Consider the following 24,479-nt stretch of genomic DNA (forward strand, 5'->3'; position numbering starts at 1 on the left):
TTATGATTTTTTCTTGCTTTGTTTTCAATTCTGAAACGGGAACGGTCTTTTCTTGGTGGTGAAAACAGACAACCAATAATAAACCGATCGATGCCCACATAGAAAAGACATAAAGACATATATAATCTTGATATTTTTAAGGAAGAAAACAATCTATGTTTACTTTTAAAATATATATATACATATATATATTATATGTGTTTGTTTTTGTATTGCTACGAAGGTTTGATTCTTCTTATCAATTTTTACGTATGAATATGGCCACAAAGAGAAAATGAGAAAGAAATAAAAGCCTATGTATATGCGCTGTTGATTGGGAGGAAGAAGGGAAACTTAAGGTAATCCACCCATATGTAATGCTGGGACAACTTTTGGCAATCCATTTTCACCCCTTTCAGCAAGGATAGCTTTCCGTTTTTGTAATCTTGTAGTAATGTAATCACTCATTTTAACGTCGGTGTCTCTGTACCTTACCAACCATGGATGCTCTATCAATGCTGCATAAGTTGGTCTTCTTTCAGGTATCTTTTGTAAACATAATGATACAAAATCTTGAGCTTCGGAACTAAATCTTTCCGAAGGTAATTTAGGGGCAGGTCCATCGACAATAGCACTCAATTGTGAAAATATGTTATCAAATGTCTCTGGAGGGTAAGGGTATCTTCCTAGAGCCATCTCGAGAATACTTAGACCCAGAGACCAAATATCAGATTGGACAGTATACGTAGCGATATCTGGATTCAATGATTTTATACGTTCTGGAGCCATATATGATTGACAACCGATGTTAGTCTTTGCCATTGATGCAACCAAGTTCCCTGAGACACCGAAATCACATAGTTTTATGGTACCTTGTTTAGCACTACATAGGATATTTGTTGGTTTAACATCTCTATGGATAATATTATGAACATCTTTCAACACTTTAAGACCTCTAATGACTGCGTTTGAAATATAAGCTAGTTGAGGTTCATCTATTCCGCCAATTTCAGGGTTTGGATCATATATTTTATCTAAGGACCCACCGTCCATATATTCCATGCACATATATACAGCACCTTCAATGAAAAATGCACCATAAAAATCCACAATATAAGGTGATTGACATTTATGTAGAATTTCTAATTCCATCAGGATTTGTTTAAATTTTGCTTCATCCAATTCTAATTTAACTTCTTTCATTGCCATTATAACGTTTGTTGGTTTATGTAATACTTTTGATACATTCCCATAGTTACCATGACCCAATTCTTCAATGAATTCCAATTCATCCAATGTAATTCTAGAACTTGAACCATTACTGAAATCTATCCCAGTTGATGATAAGGATAACTTCCCAGCAAAATTCAAGGATCCCGATTTAATATCGACATATTTTGAGAAGATGGAAAATAGACCACCACTACCTGAACCACTTCCACCACTAGAACTTGAACCACTCCCATCAGCAGTTGCAGTATTATTATTATTATTTTTCGTTCTATCGTTCGAAGAGATTGAAGTTCTTTGTATACCATTCACCAAAGAGCCATGATTTGTACGTCTTGCTGCAGTTTCATTAGTCGGACTTCCTTCGAATTCTTGTACTGTACTTGCATTTGATGATGAGGAAGGAGCAGAAGATTTAGTTAGATTCTTTAGAGACATACCACCTGGCGGTAACTTCAATCCTCTTCTTGCACTTAGACTTAATTTTGGTTGTCTATTTTGAGCAGCAGCACTAGTGACTCCACTACTTATACTATTACTACCAGTGATCACTACAGGTCTACGTGGAGCTCTTCTATTTGGATTAAATTGAGTTGGACCCGCAGTATTAATTACTGGTGCATGAGTAGTACTGCTATTATTATTATTATTTGGTGTTCTTAAAAGATTTGTATTAATAGTTATTTTATTTATAGGTTTTGGAGTAGATAATTTACTATTCCCAATTGTCAAATTATTCAAATCTTTCGTTATGCTATTATTAGTTTTAGTATTATTCTTAGTTGCCATTGGAGTACTATTTCTATTATTATTTTGAGTGGGTGGTAAAGGAGGTAAAGGTTTATTCACTATACTTACATGTTTAGTTTGTGAAGAAGAAGACGACGACGACGACGATGCTAATGCTAGTGATTGATCTGTTGCTGTGGTTGCTGTTGCTGCTGCCGTTGCCGTGCTTGTATTATTATCAGTGGTAGAAATATTAATTGCAGTAGTAGAAGTTTCTAAAGTAGTGGATTGTGTCTTTAAATGTGATCTAGATCTATGATTTGAAGACGATAAACTTCTTTCACCAGTAGTACTGTTATTTTGTTTATTGCTATTAGCTGATTCCTTATTACTATTATTGCCCTTAGTATTATCATCATTTGTAGTATTTGATTTTGCACTAGAAGTACTTCCGACACTAGCAGATCTTTTCAATGCTCGTTGTTCTTGGAAAGCTTTCACTCTTGCATGTAAATTTGCATTGATGTTATCGTAATGAGACGAAGTTGACGATGCTCTCTTAATAGAACCATCTTGATCTGCGACTGTATCGCCATTAGGTATCCTCGGCATATGGCTTTGTATATATATATATTAATAAATAAAATATATCTATCTGCCTATGGGGAAAGGGTATATGTTAAATGAAGGTGGAGATTATAAGTGTATACTCCGTCTATGCAAATCAATAAAAAGTTTTAAGTTCTAAGTAATTCGTTTGTTAAAAATAATAATACAAAAGAGGTAATCTTATCCCATATATATGTATAGATATATATGACTTCGCAATGTAATAGCAGTGTATGGTGTCTGTTTCTTTATTTTGTTTCCTTGTGTATTATTTGTAATATTGTTATTTGATAGTGGGTTTTTATTTTTTTTCCTCTCACCACTCCACCACTTCAAAATATTATTTATTTTATTTAATTTTATTTTTTTAACTATGTATTATATTTGAAATTCGCACTTTTCTCGGGTCGGGATATATTATTGTAATTGCAACTTCTTAGCACTGCAATCCGACGCTTTCAGTTCTGTCAAAGCGCTGTTTGTAATGAGCAACAGAAATCACTTTTTCTCTTTGGGGCAGGGAGGGTGAGGGGGGAAGCGCGAGAGCGAAACATGAAAAAAAATATTTGGAAGTGGGAGAGGGTAACTGCACGCGGTGCACTGTCACGTGCACTGTCACGTGCCCGGTGGCATTGGGCGGGTGAGTGTGACTCTGCTAAGCACGAGCTTGCCGCCACTGTTTGAGGAAACGGGATTCGCTCCACTTCTCACGCTCATCAAGTATACAGACAGTTCTGGTTGGTCATTCTCTCACTGTCAAGATTCCTGCTTAGCACTAGCATCTTTGCCACGGCAGCACACGCCAAGTGCGACGCCGTCGCTGGCCAACACACACACACACACAGATTGCGGTGTTTCGTTCGACAACGGCGGCAAGCAGCACACAAGTATTTCTAAAAGCGGCTGTGTTGCTGGGAACAAACACAGACATATATATCGAGACTCGTCTTTTATCATAGCAATAGTGAGAGCAATCCCGCACGATTGCATACAAGTATGAAACGCGTCTCGCGAACATTATGGCGTTTGTTTCCACGTGACTCAGAGCACCACCATCAAGTTGCGAATTTGCGGGAATATCGACTGCTTTTCTCTGGCTGCTAAAAGCAATAAAACACATTTAAGCCGTGTTCCCAGTACGGTTTTCTCTCCAGCCATTCCACCAACGTCGCTGTCATTATTATTTATAATCATTTATAAATAATGCCGTTCTCCGCGCGATTGTGAGGCGTGTATCCAGAAGCCCGGCACAACGGCAAAGTCACCTCCTTCTCTCTCTGCCTGTCTTTGTTTGTTTCTTTTTTGCTTGCTTGTTGCCCTGTGCCGTGCTGGTGCTGGTTGTGCGTGCGCTTGACAGTCCCTTTTTTGCGGTTGGTACACAGGGTATCGGCTGTTATTGGAATATTTTAGATAACAATGTTCTTGTTTTGCGTGCTGCAGGGATGTCTGTGTTAGTCTCACGGATTCCAGAAAAAAGTTTTTTTTTTACTTTTTGCATGTTATATGAGCCGAGATTATTTTCATCTTGCTGTTTGCTGTTGTTTAGCTTGTTCCCTTTTGTTTGTTTATTGACCGTTTCGAGGTAACTGATTAGCTCTCCAAATACTTGGTATATACAGGAGTAAAAATTTATGAACCGCGCTCATCTGGTGAACAATTCTTGTTTCTTTTCTCTCTCTGCCACTCTGTGGCAGAGAGAGAGAGAGAGAGAGAGAGAAAAGATTCGCTCATATAATATTATCATCGGTTCTCTTTGTCTGTACACCCTAGATGATTGAAAAAGAGAACTGCACTGTGAGATGACCACTTTGCTGTAAAAGACTCGAGAGGCATTATTGGGATATATTTCAACGAACCAACAACAATCATCATCATCACCTTCCTTTTAATAGATCTTGTTTCATTAGTCAATGAATAATGATACGTATTTATTTTGTATTATATAGACATTTAACGGCTAGTATATTCCATCGTATTATTCTTTAAAGTAACTGAACTGATTGATATATAAAGAATGAACAATCTGGATGATTAGTTTATTTCACATTTCCTGTCTCTCTCTAATTACAAGAAATTTTTTCACTTGATAACATATCAAATCAAATCAAATCAAATAAAAAAATTAATAGTTAGATTATAGTATATTTTTTTCTTTTTAATTTTTTAATAACTAGAACAATAAAAAAGATAAATTATATACCCTAATTTTGCATACTTATTTTTAATACATTAATTCAAATTTATACTTTTTTTCTATTTTTTTAGAATATTAAAAACATACTACTATATTAATTATTTTTTAATTTGTTATAACACATCATCATGTCTGAGAAGGAAACATCTTCTAAATCAGGCGCTGATGACTCAAATTCAATGAATGGGTCTCTCGCAGATTCCGTTCATTCCTACGAGGCTTACGAAGGTGCAGGCCCAGATATCGAAGACCAAGGTAACGAGTCGCAATTGTCGCGTCATCTTTCTCACATCCTTTCCAATGAAGAAGGTATTAAAAGACTGGAATCCCTAGGGAGAGTCATCTCTACTAAGACTAAAAAACAAATGGATTCATTCGAAGTCGACGAAATGGATTTCGATTTACGTGCTCTATTGAACTATTTAAGATCGCGTCAATTGGAACAAGGTATCGAACCAGGTGATTCGGGTGTCGCTTTCCGTAACCTAACCACTGTGGGTGTAGATGCTTCCGCTGCTTACGGTCCTTCCGTTAGTGAAATGTTAAGAGATATCGGTTCTGCTCCTGCTAGTATCTTCAAAAAAAATGGTAACGTTCCATTGAGAAACATCATCCAGAATTGTACAGGTGTTGTTGAATCTGGTGAAATGTTGTTCGTTGTCGGTAGACCAGGTGCTGGTTGTTCCACTTTCTTAAAGTCTATCACTGGTGAAACTGAAGCTTTTGTTTCTGTTGACGGTGATTTCTCTTACGACGGTTTAGAACAAGAAGAAATGATGAAGAAATATAAAGGTTACGTCATTTACTGTCCTGAATTGGATTTCCATTTCCCAAAGATTACCGTTAAAGAAACTATAGATTTCGCTTTGAAGTGTAAAACTCCTCGTGTTAGAATCGATAATATGTCTCGTCAAGAATATGTCGATAATTTAAGAGATTTATGGTGTACCGTGTTCGGTTTAAGACATACCTACGCTACTAAAGTCGGTAACGATTTCGTTAGAGGTGTCTCTGGTGGTGAACGTAAGCGTGTCTCTTTAGTCGAGGCTCAAGCTATGGGTGCCTCCATCTATGCTTGGGATAATGCCACTAGAGGTCTAGATGCCTCTACAGCTTTAGAATTCGCTCAAGCCATTAGAACTGCTACTAATATGATGAACTCTTCCGCCGTCGTCGCCATTTACCAAGCCGGTGAAAATATTTATGAATTGTTCGATAAAGCTACTGTCTTATACAACGGTAAACAAATTTTCTTCGGTCCTGCTGATAAAGCCGTCGCTTACTTTGAAAAGATGGGTTGGGTTAAACCAAATAGAATGACATCTGCTGAATTTTTAACTTCTGTTACTGTCGATTTTGAAAATAGAACTTTGGATATTAAACAAGGTTACGAAGATAAAGTTCCAAAATCCGGTGGTGAATTCGAAGAATATTGGTTAAACTCCGAAGAATATCAAGATGTTCTAAGACAATACGATGATTACCATGCTAGACATCCAGCTGAAGAAACTAGACAAAGATTCGAATCTGCTAAAAAACAAAGATTACAAAAGGGTCAAAGGGCTTCTTCTCAATACGTCGTCAACTACTGGCATCAAGTTTGGTACTGTATGGTACGTGGGTTCCAAAGAGTTAAAGGTGACTCCACTTATACTAAGGTTTATCTGTCCTCTTTCTTAATTAAAGGTTTGATTGTTGGTTCGCTGTTCCACAGAATCGATGATAAGTCCCAATCTACTACTAAAGGTGCTTATTCTCGTGGTGGTATGTTATTCTATGTCCTGTTATTCGCATCTGTTACTTCCTTGGCTGAAATTGCTAACTCTTTTGCTACTCGTCCAATTATCGTTAAACATAAATCTTATTCGATGTATCATTTATCCGCCGAATCTTTACAAGAAATTTTAACTGAATTCCCAGTTAAATTTGTTGCTGTCTTAACTTTATCCTTGGTCACTTACTGGATTCCTTTCATGAAATACACTGCAGGTGCTTACTTCCAATATTTACTATATTTGATCACTGTTCAACAATGTACTTCTTTCATTTTCAAATCTGTTGCTACTTTAACCAAAGATGGTGCTACTGCCCATGCTCTTGGTGGTCTATGGGTTTTGATTCTTTGTGTCTATGCCGGTTTCGTTCTTCCATTACGTGAAATGCATCATTGGATCAAATGGATTCATTGGTTAAACCCTCTAAGTTACGCCTTCGAGAGTTTAGTCTCCACTGAATTCCACGGTAGACAAATGAAATGTAGTGCTCTGGTTCCATCAGGTGTCGGTTATGAAAACATTACTATTGCTAATCAAGTCTGTGATTCACCAGGTGCTATTAAAGGTCATGAATTCGTTGGTGGTGATGACTATATTAGAGCTCAATACCATTACGATTACTCCCACGCTTGGAGAAACTGGGGTATTAACGTTGTTTGGACTTTCTTCTATATCTGTTTCAATGTTGCTATGTCTGAATTTATCAAGCCTTTGGAAGCTGGTGGTGATCTGTTACTTTACAAGAGAGGTCATATGCCAGAACTTGGTACTGAAAATGCCGAAGCTAAGACCGCTTCCAGAGAAGAAATGATGGAAGCTCTAAACGGTCCTGATGTTGATTTACATGCTGTCATTGAGAGTAAGGATGTTTTCACATGGAATCATCTAGATTACGTTATTCCTTACGATGGTGCTACTAGAAAATTATTAAGTGATGTCTTTGGTTATGTTAAACCTGGTAAGATGACTGCTTTAATGGGTGAATCTGGCGCTGGTAAGACTACTTTGTTAAATGTTTTGGCTCAAAGAATCAACATGGGTGTTATCACTGGTGATATGCTTGTCAATGGTAAGGATCTACCTGCATCTTTCAATAGATCTTGTGGTTACGTCGCTCAAGCTGATAACCATATGGCTGAATTGTCTGTTAGAGAATCTTTAAGATTTGCTGCTAAATTAAGACAACCTCAATCTGTTGCTCTAGAAGAAAAATTGGAATACGTCGAAAAGATTATTACACTTTTAGGTATGCAAAACTACGCTGAAGCTTTGGTCGGTAAAACTGGTAGAGGTCTAAATGTCGAACAAAGAAAGAAACTGTCTATTGGTGTTGAATTGGTCGCTAAGCCTTCTCTATTGTTGTTTTTAGATGAACCTACTTCTGGTCTGGATTCTCAATCTGCTTGGTCTATTGTTCAATTTATGAGAGCTCTAGCTGATTCTGGTCAATCTATTTTGTGTACTATCCATCAACCTTCTGCAACTTTATTTGAACAATTCGATAGATTGCTATTACTAAAGAAAGGTGGTAAAATGGTTTACTTCGGTGATATTGGTGAAAATTCTAATACTTTGTTAAATTACTTCGAACGTCAATCTGGTGTCAAGTGTGGTATTTCTGAAAACCCCGCTGAATATATGTTGAACTGTATTGGTGCTGGTGCAACTGCTAGTGCAACTGCTGACTGGCATGATCTATGGTTGGATTCTCCTGAATGTGCTGCTGCTAGAGCTGAAGTCGAGGAATTACACAGAACTCTACCATCGAGACCTGTTAGTGATGATCCTGAACTGGCTACTAAATTTGCCGCTTCCATGTTAACTCAATACAAATCTGTTATTACGAGAACTTTCTTACAATTCTGGAGATCCCCTGTCTACATTAGAGCTAAATTTATGGAATGTGCTACTTGTGCATTGTTTATTGGTCTTTCTTACGTTCGTGTCAATAATTCTGTTGGTGGTGCTGTCGAAGCTTTCTCTGCTGTTTTCATGTTACTACTGTTATCTTTGGCTATGATTAATCAATTACACGTTTTCGCTTTCGATTCAAGAGAATTATATGAAGTCAGAGAAGCTGCGTCAAATACTTTCCATTGGAGTGTTCTGCTATTATCTCATTGTTTAATTGAATTAGGTTGGACCATGTGTTGTCAATTCGTGTGTTGGTTCTGTTACTACTGGCCAGCTGGTTTTAATGGTAGTGCTCCTGAAGCTGGTTATTTCTGGTTCTTATACGTTTTGATTTTCCCAATGTATTTTGTTACCTATGGTTTATGGATTCTTTACTTCTCCCCAGATGTTCCATCTGCTTCTATGATTAATTCTAATATCTTTGCTGCTATGTTGTTATTCTGTGGTATCTTACAACCATCTGAAAAGGCTCCACGTTTCTGGATCTTTATGTTCAGAATTTCCCCATTCACTTATGTTGTTGAAGGTCTAGTAGGTCCTGAAATTCATGGTAAAAAGGTCAAATGTAACCGTGACGAACTAAACATTATGGATCCACCATCTGGACAAACTTGTGGTCAATACCTAGATGCTTATGCTAAGGGTCACACTGGTTTCCTACTAAATCCAGAAGCCACTGCTGATTGTGAATATTGTCCATATTCTACTCAAGATGATGTTGTTGCCCCATTCCATGTCAAGTATCATCACAGATGGAGAAACTTTGGTTTCATGTGGATTTACATTTGTTTCAACATTTTCTTAATGCTTTCTTGTTACTACATCATGAGAGTCAAGGTATGGAGTTTGAAATCTGTTCTAGACTTTAAGAAATGGTTCAATGGTCCAAGAAAGGAAAGACATGAGGACAAGCCAAATGTTTTCCAATCTACTGCTGCTGATCAAAGCGCAGTTCAAAAGAAGGAAGCCTAATGATCATACTTATCTTCTTTTTTTATCTTTATATAGACAACTCAACATTATAGATTCTTTAAATATTAATTATTATTTGTTACTTTTCAATTTTTTTGCTTATTTTTAATATTAATTATATAACTGATCGATTTAAACTTTTCAATAAAATTACACGACGCTGCTGGCGACCTGATATTGGGTGACTTGCAATATAATATATCTTGATATTTGAAAACCACAAAATATGAATTAGTCTGAGCGCATAGATAGCTTATTGAAATTTAAACAATATTATGAAAAGTGTACAGCAATCTTTATATTAACCTCGAATTTCTTGAAGATACTGTTTAAATTTGATTATTTATCATATTCATATCACAGATTTGATAGATTTCAAATATCAAAAGTGGATCGGAGTCGTTTTGTTATTAACCCTAAATTTTTGAACTGTAACGATCTATTAATGACTATTCAGTTCGGAAAGTACTTTAGCTCTAATTATTACTTTAATATTGGAAATAATCATTCAAGGTACTGTGATTGTGTTGCCAGAGAAATGATTACACATCCTCCTAAGTACCCCAGTAACTGGAAGAACGCTCTCCTTGATAACCTGACTTGTTCAGACTTACTGTGGGATTGGGCAAAAATGCCCCGAATTTGTTTGAATATCAGTGTTATACCCATATTATTCAGTATATTTAAATTAAAATGCCTGAGGATGGAAGAATGAGACACCCAGTATTTTGAATACTAGTCCTGACTTTATAAGTCATCTCTCTTTTAATGATTATTTCAGATTTATTGCTCAGATACATCTTATCTTTGTTTATTTTTCAACGCGAACAATAATTTCAACTTTCAATTTTCTCTTTTGTATGAGCATCCATTTGACTAAGACAAGACCGTATAGACCTGCCAACCAGAGAAGGAAAGAGAAATGAGGACATGCAGAACAACTACTAGGGAAAATCTTTATATATCATATATCATGATAGTACATCATCGAGGGTGTTACTTTGCCGGAATCTACTACAGGGTCAACATCTGTTGGTATATCCTGGGACTCACTTTGTCTCGCATCTTCTATATCGTCATCATTCGGGTTATCATCATCTATAGCATTCTCAATCTCGATTTCTTGTATCTCTTGTAACATTCTTTTTCTCTCGCTAATAAATTTGTCATATCTTTTATAATCATTGGGTGTATTACCTTGAACCGTAGAGTCCCTATCCCTGGAAAAATTATTTCCTTCGGCTGTTCTATCACCATATAGTTCGTCAACTTCATCGTCATCGTCATCGTCATCATCGTCATCGTCATCGTCATCCTCACCGTCGTCATCGTCATTATAGTCCTCATCTTCCTCTTCATGATATGCTGCATCAAAATCGAAACTTAGTAAGAATTGCTCGTTCTCTCGTTGGCGTCGTATCATGGAAGCTTCATCTTCTGTCTGTTGTTGTTCGGCCTGTTCCTTTTGTACAATTTCTAATGCTGCCATTACATTATCCTCCAAGTTCAGCATTGCATCGTTCATGATATTATCACTATTATTTTTACCTGTATTTGCTGTACCGGTAACGTGAGTATTCTTTTCATTCATGTCGACAAGTACTTTGGTTGCCGCATCAATATAACTCGATCTCTTTCTATTCATCTCATCTGTAATAAATTTGTTAAATGTATTAGTGCCATTCAAACTTGAATAATCATTTTGATGACCATTATACTTTGCTTGCTTCGATTTAGTAGAATCAAGTTCGCGTGTTGCATCGTGATCTACGCCCTTGATATTTTCAGATATGCTTCTTGATCTTTTACCTTTATGGGTATCATTTACAGCAGGCAAACTGGCCCCAAGCTTTAAATTTGACTCACTAGTACGCGTACCATTATACACTTCTGTTGTATTCATAATTTTATCAGTATTTATCACATGTGATGGTAACATATGTGCCTGTGCCACAGGTGCTTCACCAGCTGTGACAATAACCCCATTCTCATCGGGGTATCTCATTTTACATTTCTGACATTGTGCAATCACTTCAGAAACTGTGTGTTTAATCCGCTTCCAATGGTATTTTTTTGCAATTTTGGACGTTATCTTATTTATACCTTCATGCATGACATTATGTGTCTCCAAAGCGATTTGTCTTTGCTTAACAGGGTCGTAAACAACTTCTCTTCCTTTAGTCATCAATTTTCCATTCTGTAAGTTATGGTTCTTGGCACTAACACGAAGCCGAGCTTTTTCACTTCTGTCACAATGTAACGGATATTCTCCAGTTTCCAGATAGTACCGTAATCGTTCGTATTTTGCAATTTCGTTACTCTTCTCAGGATCACGTAGTAAATCGATACTTCTTTTGATATGGGTAAATTCCTTAGCGTATATAAATGAATCTACAGGTACATCATAACCTTTTAAAATACCAGCTTCTGGTAGTTTTCCTACTCTTCTAAAATTTAAATCTTCCAGTATTCTTCTAATCCCAACGTTTGTACCATAAATCAATGGGAAACAACATGACGTAAAGCCCAGTTTCTTGGACCATTCAATAAATATTTCTGAAAGTGTCTTGCCAATACCTTTACCTCTAATACCAGCATTGACTAAAAATGTACCCGTCACTACATGAGATGATCTACCAGGATATGCAGGCTGGAGTTGGAAAATACCCAAACACTGTTTCTCCCAAGGTATCTTGAAATTAAAATTGCGTAATTTCTTTCTTTGTAAATATTTTTCTGAATTCTTTTCACTATCATTATTATTAGCAGATCCAGAACCCTTTTCTGTACTTTCACTACTAGGATATATATCCTCTGCACTATAATCGAGTTCTGGAATCTCTCCAAGAACCATAATACATATATGTCCATCCCTATTAAACCAAACGTCCTGGAATTCTTCCAAGCTTAATGTTTCGTAATAAGGGAAACTGTCACCTTTTTCTATCTCCATATTGAACTCATCTAATAAAAACTGAAGTAACTCTGGCGGAAGTAATTGTGGAAACGATGGTATTGGATACATTGTAGCAACTGTCTCCCCATCTTTAAGAATTACAGTTCTCGGGCGTAGGGGGGTCACTAGTTGCTGGTCTTGTTGTGCTGAACTGGGCATCATCAGGTTATGAGATGCCTTGTCCTGATTAGTTTGCTCCATCGTCGTCAACTTGCCGCTGAACATAACTCACTCTACAGATAACAACAAATAAAATAGTATATTAGAATATCACGGATGTAACAGTTATATGCCTAGGCTTCGCATTTGCTACTGTATTTGTGATTGGTGTATCCACGAAACGTTTGGCGTTTTGGCGATTCTAATGTTTATTATATAATTAATAAATCCTATCTCGGCCGAACAAGGAAATTTGTATGTGAGTTTGACTTAAAAAGCACAGTTGATATATATACTATAATGAATACCTGAGACACCGTATATCAATGATAAAAGGGTTAATACAGATGATTATTACCGTTAGAAAATTTTGTATATAGTCGACTTACAATATGCCGCCTCAATTTAGAATTGCGATAGGGCAACTTTGCTCTTCATCTAATCTTCAAAAGAATTTGAAGATCGTGACACAATTGATCTCGCAGGCGATTGACAAAGATGTAAAATTGATACTATTCCCAGAAGCTACAGACTTCTTATCAAGAAATGCATCACATTCTCATTATTTGGCTGATCAAACACCGGCTTTTATTAATGACCTACAACATAGCATACGAACATTGGTACAAGAGAAATCAAAACGAATAGATGTATCAATTGGTGTTCACCTCCCATCTTCCAACCCAGCCGAAGATTCCAGAACCCAAAATGTACTTTTATATATAAACTATAATGGTCAGATTCTAGACACCTATCAAAAATTGCATCTATTCGATGTTAATATCAAAAATGGACCAATACTAAAAGAATCACAGTCTGTACAACCAGGAACAATACTTCCAAATGTGATCCAAACACCTGTTGGAAAACTCGGGACTGCAATATGTTATGACATAAGATTTCCAGAACATGCGGCTTACCTTAGGTCTATGGGTGCACAATTACTGTGCTATCCAAGTGCATTTACAATGAAGACAGGTGCGGCCCACTGGGAAACGTTAGGTAAAGCTCGTGCTATTGATAACCAATGTTACGTTATCATGCCAGGACAACAAGGTAAACATAATGTTTATGACGACAATTGGCATAATGAGACAGAGAGTCCTACCGTTCTGGTAGAACGCCAATCATGGGGTCATTCAATGATTATAAATCCATGGGGTGATATAGTAGCAGAAGCCAATTCATCTATCGAACATCAATTAGTGGTAGCTGATCTTGACTATGAATTAATGCAGACTGTGAGGGAAAATATGCCATTACTTAAACACATGAGAAAGGATATAATTTACAATTAAATATTTTATGTATATATTTGACTGAGTCACTTATTACGTTCAAACATTACTGAACAACAGTATCACGTCTAGACTTGTCAGAAAGTTTTGTTGCAAACGTTAAGTATGAAGTGTGAGATTTAATTTCTGACTCAATCTTTGTAACTTGTTTCCATTTGAAATTTGGATCACCTTCTTTCACTCTAGTTCCCTTTCCGAATGGATTAAATTTTGATTTCTCAGTGAATGGCTCTCTAGGGGTGGGTTCCGAGTCAGGTTTAGTTTCACCTTTATGCTCGGCTTCAATACGAAGTCGTTTCAGTTCAATACCTTCCTGTTTACGTCTTTTTATATCTCTACATCTTTCCATGGCATCTTCTATCGACCTTACCATCTGGCGTCTACTCTCATATTGTCTACCTTGGATCTCTACCATTTCAATGTTTGCCCAACCATTTTTTTCAAGGGATTCGATAGTCTTATCAACCTGCTCTATACATGGTGAAAAACAACATACACTAACTATTTGGTCTTGGGCGATAACTTTATCTAAATGATGGATGGCATCCCAAGGCGCTGGTAAATCTAGAAAGACCGCAGTCGCTTCCAATTCTTTTGAGTCCTCATCATCGAAAGTGGCCGAAGTTTTATCGCCTTTCTTAATTGTAAATCCATCCTCACAAACGTCTCTTAGAGTGATTGTTACATTTTCATTTAAGAGACCATGCTCCTTAAATTCTAGCATAGCTTGCTCGTAACGAACTGGATGGAATTCATAAGTAAACAATTTCTCTACTGTTCTAGCAAATGCATGAGAAAATGAACCTGAACCTGTACCAGCCTCAAGCACTCTAGTGTGTGGTCCACAGTTCATTCTCTGCATGACGTACGATGAATCGGGAGTATACACGATCTGAGTTCTATGAGGAAGTGATAATGTCCATAATTCGGGTGTAGGCTGTAGAACATGAACAAACGCAAATCTACCTGTACCCCTGGTACGAATAGCAATCTGCGAACCGTATTGTTTACCAATCATATCTTTATGTGGGAAGGTACCATATCTTGTATTGAAAGATTCCTTAGCGTCTATTGTTACAGCTTTGATGTTACCACGAGAAATCCAGATCAGCGCCAGATCACCTTCCTGAATGAGATCCTTATACTCAGTAAATTGAGATTGATGTGAGGCCATATTATATATGCACGTCAAAGGGATGTTCTTGCCCTTTTTCAGTTGATGAAATAATTTGTTATGTCTGCTCATCGCAAGCATCTCTTTTTAAAGTATGGCACTTATTGGATTTTCACTGAAAAATTTTTCCGCTAACAAATTGGGCAATGTAATACACATAGTGGAATGACATTAACAAAAGAAAGTCTTGAAGGTACAACATTTAGATACCTAGCCGAGTTGATCATAATCCAAACTGAGTTAGTCTTAAATTATACTGTGGAAAAAAAAAGAAATATCAAATCTTTTTACCTGTTATATATTTGTATCTATATACGAGAAATTATAATAATACATTATTTCTGTTTCGTAAGAGGGTGGAACAAAACTGTTCATTTGAACTAGTACATGTCGGTCTTATGGAAATCGTGGGTTAGACCATGACGGGCGAATTCCTTGATTTTAGAAGCCTCTGTTATACATCTATTATCATCTGCCTGTTTTTTAATGGTTAGAGCCTCAGCAAATGGAATCTGTTGCATAGTCTCTAAAGGTTGATCCTCTCTATCGATATCCACCTCACCCAACATCACGACATTTTCACCACGGATCATAAATATACCACGGTCCTCTTCAGCGTATTTACCTTTATGCTCACCAGCCAAATATATCCTCTCAACACAGTGCTGAAGAATTAGATTAGCGTATTGGTCAAATGTCCTCAGGACACCAAACAGGAGCTTACCATCGCGCAGAAGAACGAATATCTTACGGTCGACAGAACTTACAATAGCAGCTGTGGTAGTGAAATTGTATTGGTCTAAGTATAGGTCAGCTTCACCTTCTGTAATTTTCTTGGCTTGTTTCTTGCTTTCCTTTTTGGCCGGAGCAGGTGAGACTTCAGTTGGTACCTCTGTAACAGGCTGTTGCGCATCGGTAGGTAGAGCCTCAGACATATTTGATAGTGCTATTATATATATTAGATTCTAGCAAAAATTGTATGGTATAATTGTGCTCCTTTGTTGTTAGCTAAACGTACTAGAGTTTGAGAGAGGGCTATTGAAACTGTTTCCTTTATATTGTTATGCTTCTTATTTTCGGTTAACTAAAATTTCCGACGAAATTCCGTTTGGAATGATTGGCATCAACAATTTTTAATATAGAAAACAACAATATTTAATTTTTAGAACAAAATAAATAGATAATAAATACATTTATATGATGATTAAGAGCGAATCAAAGACAGTAGCTGGATTCTAATTAAAGCCCATACGTTCAACTACATAATTTTGAGCAACGACACCCAGCACCAGGCTGATCCCGTCTTCGACCCAGTCTTGAACCCATTCGCTAGGGTCAATTTGTTCTTCTTCTTCATCATCACCATCGCCCTGGTCAGAGTCATGTTCCTGTTGGTTTTCATGTTCCTTACGTAGTACAGACCCACCTTCCAACCAATGTATCCATTTGGCTGGGAAACCTTGAGATCGCGTAGTACTTGTTATATCGTTTGTAATGTCCTTAAGAACCATAGTGAAACTGAAATTACCAGGTTGAGAAGCATCTGTGGCAGTATTTCTTTCGTCAGAACCACTAACAGTCGGAATAACCACTGGCAGGATGGAAATGAAAATATCGCTTATGTTAGCACTATCGTTAGATGTTGTTTCATTTTCATTTTCCTTTTGTTGTCTAATTACTTCTTCATGGGCTTTATTGAATAATTTCACAGCATTGTCCAAGTTTGCAAAAGCAAGTTTTTCACCATCTGATACCTTACCACTGAACGCATTCAACTGCCTCTTTATAGAAATTGGGTTCTTTACAATGCTTACGTTTCCATTGTTTCCAATATCGTCACTGTTTAATATAACAGCGTCCGGAACAGGTTGCTGTTGTTGACTAGAATTTGGTTTCCCCCATTCATCCACGAAAATACGAATCCCACCTTGAACTTGATCACTTAACACTTGGTCAAATCTTTGTTCGACATGATATTGTAAATATGAATAATTGACAAGATCGTGAACTAAATGAATACGCAAAACTTCTTCTGTCTCACCGACAACTATTTTCTGTAAAGATTTGGCCAAATCACTGATAGTGGTCGAATTGATAGGTGGAATAGGTAAAGGCAGTGCAGCTTGTTCCTGTGCCAAACGGTTCTTTAATTGAGTGGCTTGTTCAGTAGTCTTACTCCACAAGCTCGAAACAGTATTAGCGCCAGACGATGACCACCAATTAGATATGGATGTGATTGGATCGTCTAATTGTTCATCTTCATCGGTTGGGACAGCCTCCTTATCTTGTTCCGTTGCCTTTGATTCTTCAATTTTTTTGTCGTCTTTAACTTCAGGTTCCTTCTCAAGTTTTTCAGTAGTAGTAGTAGTAGGTTCTATTTTTTTGGAATCGTTTCCCTTTTTAGAATCTGTCTTAGTGTCCTTCTCAAGATCGTCTAGAAACTTCATAATATCCTCATTCTTATCGGTTGATCCGTTTGCACCCGCAGCAGCAATTGCAGCCCCACTTTTGGACGTGCCCTCTGGCAAATTGTCCAGAAACTCCATCAGTTCGTCTGCCTCCATTTTCTTATCGGTACTAGCCACCATTCTCAGTCTTCATACACAAAAGTACCTCGTCGTAGTAGCAGTTACGATTACCCTTCAAACTAAAACTCTAATCTGTCTTTTCAACGTGTTCAAATGCAACTGTCCCTATTAAAATATCCTGTGAATCCTTAATTTTTGTTTCGTTTTTTGGATTCTCTGTGAGATGAAAACTGAATATTGATTATCTGAACGGAGCCGCAATAGAGAGGTGTGAACCGAAAAATTTTCACTTTCAGAATTTCCATTTTTGATTGCGATGAGCTTTATAAATGAGAGAGAGGTTGTGGTGAAGTACTTTCTTTTGGTCACATTTGTGACTTTTATAGAGTTTGACTGCGATATATTATTAAAAGCTACGATACCATACATATTACTGCATTATGCCATCCAAGAACTCTATCAACAGGCCAAAACTGACCACTAATGTGCGTAGTAAGCAACATAAGCTAGCTCGTAAGAGAGACCAACGTGAACGTGCAGGTCATTTCAACCAAGCTAGATCTGCCGAGGGGTCTCGTTCAGGTGAAGCCAAATCCGTGGCCTTGGACATATATTTCGGTAAGGAGGATGCCACGACATCAAAGGACCAATCTCATCGTGGTGGGTTGACTAACAAGACATTATCTAAGAAGAGAGCACAAAAGATTGAACGTAATTTGAAATATGCTCAACAGAGACGTCTATTGACTGATGTGCAAGCCGATTTGGAAAATAAGGATGACACTATGAATGTTGATGGAGGCAACAAATCTTTATTAAGAAAACAAGAAATCGAACAAAGTAAGAACAAGAAAAATAATATGTCTTTGATCAGAGAAGCTTTATGGAACGCCATTGAAGATACACAATCTCAAGGTCTAACTTTGGCTACTGGTCAAGGTACAACTCTAGGTGGTCCATTCTTCCCATGAAGTCAACACACCATATCATAGACATATGTAACAATCAAATTAACAGTTTATTAACCCTCATTTCTCCAACCATCTCTTTTGTATCATAGTTTTCAACAAATTGTTTCTTTTTTATACTAAAACAAGAAATAATAATAATCATCACAATACATACATACATATATATTTATTTATTTATAATTACTATAAATTACCGATATACAATATTAAGTTTATTCGGTAAGAACACCACGCTTATCCAGTTGATCATGGACCTTGGACTTCATGAACGAGATGACATCAACAGGGTCCTGAGCTGTAAATACAGAAGTACCAGCAACGATGACATTAGCACCTGCATCTGCAGCTTGTGGGATAGTTTCTTTACCTAACCCGCCATCGACTTGAATATCCAATTGAGGGAATCTTTCTCTTAAGGCACTTACTTTAGGCATCATATCAACCATGAATTTTTGTCCACCAAAACCTGGTTCAACGGTCATCACTAGAGCCATATCCAAATGAGGAGCCAATTCAAATAGCACATCCACAGGAGTACCTGGTTTAATAGCACATGCTGCACGAATCCCATGGGATTTAATCAATTTAACAAGGGCTAATGGATCCTTAGTCGACTCGTAATGGAATGTAAATTGATCAGCACCACAGGCAACAAAATCTTCAACCCAACGTTCCGGGTTCTCTATCATCATATGACAATCAAAGAATGCCTTTGGTTTATCAGTAGTAGAGTCAGTTGGTCTAGGAACGGCTTTACGTAATGACTTCACAATTGGTTGGCCCAGAGTGATGTTAGGAACAAAATGGCCGTCCATGACGTCGATGTGAAGCCATTCAGCACCTGCGTTTATCACACGGTGACAATCACAACCCAGATTGGCAAAATCAGATGCAAGGATACTTGGAGCAATGATAGGTCTGACCATTAGTAACAGTAGCAATAGCAATTAGCAATACGAAGAGCACAGTTGTAGTCGTCGCACTCTTCACTACCAATAAGATCAAACGCCCAACTCTCAACTTCCACTTTCAAATATCAAAAGCTCTCATCGTTTTGCCAATCTCGAGAAGTTGAGATTACCAAATCAAATTCCAATTTTTTCATTTCGAAAAAAGTCGCTGCGCTTTTTTCTCCGCCGCCCGGAATTTTTAAGTGGTGGTCACGTGACAGGTTGCGCAATTTGTTTGGAATACCTGGTGATCTGGTGACCTTATGGGGGACGACGGTGGGAGGAACCTATAACAGCACATGATAAATTCGGTTTTAATGGCATCGATCACCATATTATTTCGATGCTGGTATGATCAGCAATGTTCCTGGTTCGTTGGCGTAACCTGTGGCTATGGTGTGTCCGTCTATGGAGCAGGAGAGATCGTTGACACTGCCCTTGCCGTTATGTTGTGTATCATCTCTTGATACGATCGGGATTGCTAATGGAAGTTGCAATTCGTTGTTGTTTGATTCTATTAGTTTGGCAAATTCAGATATTCCAGCCACATATACATGCCCTTCCATTGTACCTGCGATGTATCGGTTATGGTCGTGAGTGAGTTTACCAACAAATACAGGGACACCTTCCAACATCAGTAGACCTTGCATTAGATTCTGAACAACCGACCATATACGGACAGACCCATCCATGGAGGCACTGATTAACAGATCATCATTGATCCATTGGAGAGAAGTGATTGCCTGTGTATGACCATAGAAACAATGTGTGGAGTTACTGTTGCTTCCGTGCCATACACGGATGGTAAAATCATCAGCTGCTGATGCTAATAGTTTCTTGGTAGGATGGAACGTTAAACAACTGATAGCTCCCTGATGACCCATTAGTTTCCCAACAGCCTTACTTTCTGTGGTTTCATAGACATTTATAGCGCCTCCAATTCCAGGTAGAACAAATCTTCTTTCGTCAACCCATTCTATATCTACACCAACGGACTCTGTATTTCCTGACCCAGATGATTTTAATTCGTAATGTTGTAAAACGGTCCCTGAACTTACATCCCATAGAATAGCAACATTATCAACATCCATACTGACAAAATGGTGCGAATCGGGACTCCACGACATACAAATCACGGGACATCTATGGAAATTAAACACGTTTTGTAGTTGGCCCTCTTGGTTCCATAACCTAATTTCACCATTTTCAACCCCAGTCACCACCATATGCCCTTCAGGTGACCATGCCAAACATGTGACCTTGTTGGTACTCTTGCCTGAAGTTGAACTTAATGCAAATGGATGTCTTAACTCTTTCGTAGTGGTCACTTTATTATGTGACTCATCAAATGTTACCAACTGGGCCACTGAGTCCTCTTGTCCCAAACATAACAACAATGGATTGGTTGGGTGCCATTCACAAGTAACAACAGGAGTCTTGAATTCATACAATTGACTAATTTTACCCAGTGAAACTGAACTATTGAGACCAATAGCATTAACGGGTGGAAAGTTATAGCCAGCCATATTAGTCACTGTAGTTTGTGTGTTCATAGCTGTAGTTGGAGTAGTGGATATACCATTTGACGGTACTGAGCTTGTCTCTCCATCAACATATTGTTTAACAGATATAGTCTCGTTCAATGACTGTTTCACTTCTTCATCAGTAATTTTTTCCTCTGCTTCATTTTCCAAAGCGAATCTTCCTGTAGATTTAATCTCTGGGGTTTCTTCAATATTAATCCTTAATGCATTAGCTAAATTGAACTTTTCATTAAAATATGTTTGACGTTCATGAAAAGTTGATTTCCCCAATTCCTCAACGTTCGATGCTAAAAGCTGACTTTCAGTATATAGTATCCCTTTCTGTACCAAATCAACAAGTTGTCCTACTGGGATATGTTCCTTATAACGTTGATCAAAATCCAGAACTCGGGTCTCTTCTTGCATTGCAAGAGCAGACAGTTCCTGGCCCATCTCTTGCATGTACCTCCATACCATATAATTCAATTCTTCACTAGATACACTCATGATTTCGTATAAATTGGCAGTTGATTTCTTTTTAGTCTTTTCTCCCTCTTTGTCTTTTCTTTCTTGTTGATTTATTTAATTGATTGTCTTCGAAAATCTTTAAATTTTCTTTTAAGCGACGAACTTTTTATGAAATTTGAATATCAAAATAAAAACACATTTGATTGATCTTTCCTCATATTCAAAAGAGGGGGGGTCAAATAAAAAGTAGAAGAAAAAAAGGAGAGTATATTAGTGATTTGGAGAGGATAGATAACCTTTTAAACAATAAATATATTGATTGAGAAGTTAATTGATACAGAAAAAAATGGTCGAAATTTCATTGAGAAAAGCCAGGAATAATTGGAAGAGTGTGACCGGAGGCTCACCCACCAAGAATAAAAGTAAAACTACTGAACCTCAAGAATTAACCTCTATACCTTATGAGAGTACAACGAAAGAGGTCTCAAAAAAAAACAAGAAAGATAAGAAAGACAAAAAGAAGACAGCGGGTATAAGTCCATACAGCAATATGGATACTTCATATACTGAATTACCTACGATCAATGCAAGAGAGAAAAATAAAGCTGCATCATCAATGCAACGTAGATTATCTGTGCACACGCAAAACTATATCCCACCTACTCTAGATTACTCGATGCCATTACCAATGTCTGCATTGAATGGTTTAAAGGATGGCAATATGTCTGCAACAACATTAGGATCTGGGGTAGATATTAATGATAGACCGATGTATAGCAATGGTAATAATAACTCTACTATGAGTCATGATTTAGCTAAACAAGCAGCTTCGACTCAGACAACAGCAACCTCTCAAGCATCTCGTGGAGAACCTATTACAGACCTATTACAAATGTCTGTGTTGAAGGGTATATTGTGTGACCCAAATTTCAACACAAAACAATTCGTACGTGAACGTCTGGGCAATGCTTCTGCCGTCGATATTGATGCGTTCACTACAACCCTTACCATGCTTTCTGATAGAGTTCAAATAGATGTCAAACAAAATCTGAACAAATCATATAATGAGATTTTGCAGGTGAATGATGGTTTATATGTTGCATCCAACGAATTGAAGATTTTGAGAGAGAATTTTAAACAGTTAGCAGATGTAGTAGAAGAATTTGATACTAGTGCCAGAAAAAGACTCACACTTCAACAAGAAGCCGAGTCACAACGCAAAAGTCAAGCATTGTTACCACCGATCTCTGGTGTTCCAAAGCAGAGAAGAGATAGAAGTAGTGTGATGGTCTTAGATAAAATATGGAAGGAAGAATTGATGAGATTGGTCGACACTGTAGAGGGATCTAAGAATGTAATATTTGAAGGTGGGGCACGTAAGGTGGATAGACATATTATATTGAAGAGTAACGATTGGGTCGAACTAAATGTTACTACTATGAGATTTTTACAAATTGTAACACTTTATATTTTGAATGATCTGATAATAGTCGCTTCACGCAATAAAAATAATGATCTAATGTTGAACCAGTGCCTAGATCTAAAGACAATTAACGTGACAAAAGAACCAAACAGTAGTCGTATTTTATTTAAGCCAGATTCTAGGATTAATGAAACAGCTGTCGTAAATGGTGTTAGTTCAAGAAATGGAATAACTAATAGAAATATAGGTAACAATGGTTTACTATATGAGACCAGAGATGAAAAGGAGTGTCTGACTGTGCTCGATGCAATTAGAAAAGCTAAGGATGAGTTGTGCGACATATTTCAAACAGAGGTAGAGAACGAGAGAAGAATCAAAGAATCATTTAGATACCTACAATCAACACAACAAACACCAAGTGGTGATAAGTACAACTCAAGAAGTCCAGTGAAAAGTAATAGACGAAGTGTAGGAGCATCAATGACACCAAAACGTAACAGTAGACATACTTCTATGACACCAGGTGCTAATCTCTCTTCAAATGCAGGAAACGGGGTTGCTGCCGGGTTAGCTTCTTCAACATCGGGTGTTTCTACTATTGTGAATTCGTTCATGGATCAAAATTTGTTACAAAGTCTAACATTATCAATGCATTCTAACTCTCTAGGGAATGATACAAACTCGATACCAGGCCAGTTGAAATCCCTAGACGATAGCATTGAAGAAGTAGATGTACAAATAGCACGTTTAAAATTTTCTGAAGCAGTTGATTCTTTATCAAACATTGAAGATAAGATTAATCAGTTATATGCAAATTCATACAATGGTCAGAATAGGGGCGACAATAATGCTTCTGATAATTACACAGGAGACATATCGATGCTATACAATTTATTGATCCTTAAGATCAATCAAAGACGAGATACTATAGGGAATAAGATCTCACAATCGGTTTTATTTGATAGCGAAATTTCCCACTTGCTTGCCAATGTGGTAATTCTTTCCAAATTAGGTATGAAAGAACAAAGTCTGGATTTATTCTTACAAAATAGAACTACAGTTATCCAGAAATTGACGCTTCAGATTGGTTCTTTCGATAACCCTGTGAATTATCTAACACAGCTTGCGGTAGTGCGATTCCAAACTATCAAACAAACTATATTAAATTTTGAAAAAGTGTTCCCAGAATTTTCAAACAAAAATGCACTTGATAATAAATTTTCATCTATTTTAGTGAATTGGTGTAGTAGTGAGGTCGATAAACATTTTCAACTGATAGATAAACAATTATTAGATGATGAAATGCTCTCACCTGCTTCGATAAAATCTACTAGAAAGCAAATAGATGATCTGAAAACAGTAGGTCTGGATTTTGTATACAAACTGGACGATTTTATTAGAAAAAACACCCATAAAATTCGCTAATTTCATTCTTTCTTACCTATAGACACACATATATAATAAACATCTTCTTTTTATTATTAACAACCAATAACTTTCTACAAGAACGAAATATATTTCTTTAAAAATTGTATTCTATGTCGATAATGTTATTAAGATGGAACTATTTGGGGGTATCTTTCTCAATGATTACTGTTACTGGCATTTGATATGTATCCTCTTCCAT

The 24,479-nt window shown here is 37.1% G+C and overlaps 12 protein-coding genes across 12 annotated transcripts; 4 read left to right on the forward strand and 8 right to left on the reverse strand.

The window, feature by feature from the left end:
- Positions 1 to 333: 333 nt before the first annotated feature.
- Positions 334 to 2,550, reverse strand: PBS2 (mitogen-activated protein kinase kinase PBS2; the record flags this gene model as incomplete). Its single annotated transcript, XM_041551049.1, has 1 exon — positions 334 to 2,550. One exon carries the CDS (start codon positions 2,548 to 2,550, stop codon positions 334 to 336), a length of 2,217 nt encoding a protein of 738 aa, XP_041406983.1.
- A 2,319-nt stretch (positions 2,551 to 4,869) lies between these two features.
- On the forward strand, positions 4,870 to 9,402 carry PDR12 (ATP-binding cassette multidrug transporter PDR12; the record flags this gene model as incomplete). Its single annotated transcript, XM_041551050.1, has 1 exon — positions 4,870 to 9,402. The coding sequence occupies one exon, from the start codon at positions 4,870 to 4,872 to the stop codon at positions 9,400 to 9,402; it is 4,533 nt and encodes a 1,510-aa protein (XP_041406984.1).
- A 504-nt stretch (positions 9,403 to 9,906) lies between these two features.
- Positions 9,907 to 10,071, reverse strand: MCO6 (Mco6p; the record flags this gene model as incomplete). Its single annotated transcript, XM_041551051.1, has 1 exon — positions 9,907 to 10,071. One exon carries the CDS (start codon positions 10,069 to 10,071, stop codon positions 9,907 to 9,909), a length of 165 nt encoding a protein of 54 aa, XP_041406985.1.
- A 295-nt stretch (positions 10,072 to 10,366) lies between these two features.
- SPT10 (Spt10p) lies at positions 10,367 to 12,583 on the reverse strand (the record flags this gene model as incomplete). Its single annotated transcript, XM_041551052.1, has 1 exon — positions 10,367 to 12,583. The coding sequence occupies one exon, from the start codon at positions 12,581 to 12,583 to the stop codon at positions 10,367 to 10,369; it is 2,217 nt and encodes a 738-aa protein (XP_041406986.1).
- Positions 12,584 to 12,909: 326 nt separating this feature from the next.
- NIT2 (putative hydrolase) lies at positions 12,910 to 13,815 on the forward strand (the record flags this gene model as incomplete). Its single annotated transcript, XM_041551053.1, has 1 exon — positions 12,910 to 13,815. One exon carries the CDS (start codon positions 12,910 to 12,912, stop codon positions 13,813 to 13,815), a length of 906 nt encoding a protein of 301 aa, XP_041406987.1.
- A 46-nt stretch (positions 13,816 to 13,861) lies between these two features.
- GCD14 (tRNA 1-methyladenosine methyltransferase subunit GCD14) lies at positions 13,862 to 15,070 on the reverse strand (the record flags this gene model as incomplete). The annotated part of the gene is made up of 1 exon (XM_041551054.1): positions 13,862 to 15,070. The coding sequence occupies one exon, from the start codon at positions 15,068 to 15,070 to the stop codon at positions 13,862 to 13,864; it is 1,209 nt and encodes a 402-aa protein (XP_041406988.1).
- A 299-nt stretch (positions 15,071 to 15,369) lies between these two features.
- LSM1 (Lsm1p) lies at positions 15,370 to 15,924 on the reverse strand (the record flags this gene model as incomplete). The annotated part of the gene is made up of 1 exon (XM_041551055.1): positions 15,370 to 15,924. The coding sequence occupies one exon, from the start codon at positions 15,922 to 15,924 to the stop codon at positions 15,370 to 15,372; it is 555 nt and encodes a 184-aa protein (XP_041406989.1).
- Positions 15,925 to 16,224: 300 nt separating this feature from the next.
- On the reverse strand, positions 16,225 to 17,577 carry MTC1 (Mtc1p; the record flags this gene model as incomplete). The annotated part of the gene is made up of 1 exon (XM_041551056.1): positions 16,225 to 17,577. One exon carries the CDS (start codon positions 17,575 to 17,577, stop codon positions 16,225 to 16,227), a length of 1,353 nt encoding a protein of 450 aa, XP_041406990.1.
- Positions 17,578 to 17,957: 380 nt separating this feature from the next.
- ALB1 (Alb1p) lies at positions 17,958 to 18,488 on the forward strand (the record flags this gene model as incomplete). The annotated part of the gene is made up of 1 exon (XM_041551057.1): positions 17,958 to 18,488. One exon carries the CDS (start codon positions 17,958 to 17,960, stop codon positions 18,486 to 18,488), a length of 531 nt encoding a protein of 176 aa, XP_041406991.1.
- A 212-nt stretch (positions 18,489 to 18,700) lies between these two features.
- Positions 18,701 to 19,414, reverse strand: RPE1 (ribulose-phosphate 3-epimerase RPE1; the record flags this gene model as incomplete). Its single annotated transcript, XM_041551058.1, has 1 exon — positions 18,701 to 19,414. One exon carries the CDS (start codon positions 19,412 to 19,414, stop codon positions 18,701 to 18,703), a length of 714 nt encoding a protein of 237 aa, XP_041406992.1.
- Positions 19,415 to 19,773: 359 nt separating this feature from the next.
- Positions 19,774 to 21,468, reverse strand: SIF2 (Sif2p; the record flags this gene model as incomplete). The annotated part of the gene is made up of 1 exon (XM_041551059.1): positions 19,774 to 21,468. One exon carries the CDS (start codon positions 21,466 to 21,468, stop codon positions 19,774 to 19,776), a length of 1,695 nt encoding a protein of 564 aa, XP_041406993.1.
- Positions 21,469 to 21,775: 307 nt separating this feature from the next.
- On the forward strand, positions 21,776 to 24,277 carry EXO84 (exocyst subunit EXO84; the record flags this gene model as incomplete). The annotated part of the gene is made up of 1 exon (XM_041551060.1): positions 21,776 to 24,277. One exon carries the CDS (start codon positions 21,776 to 21,778, stop codon positions 24,275 to 24,277), a length of 2,502 nt encoding a protein of 833 aa, XP_041406994.1.
- Between the last annotated feature and the right edge of the window lie 202 nt (positions 24,278 to 24,479).

This window comes from Maudiozyma barnettii (genome assembly GCF_903064755.1).
Source record: "Maudiozyma barnettii strain CLIB 1767 genome assembly, contig: KABA2_05, whole genome shotgun sequence".
NCBI classification, from domain to species: Eukaryota; Fungi; Ascomycota; class Saccharomycetes; order Saccharomycetales; family Saccharomycetaceae; genus Maudiozyma; species Maudiozyma barnettii.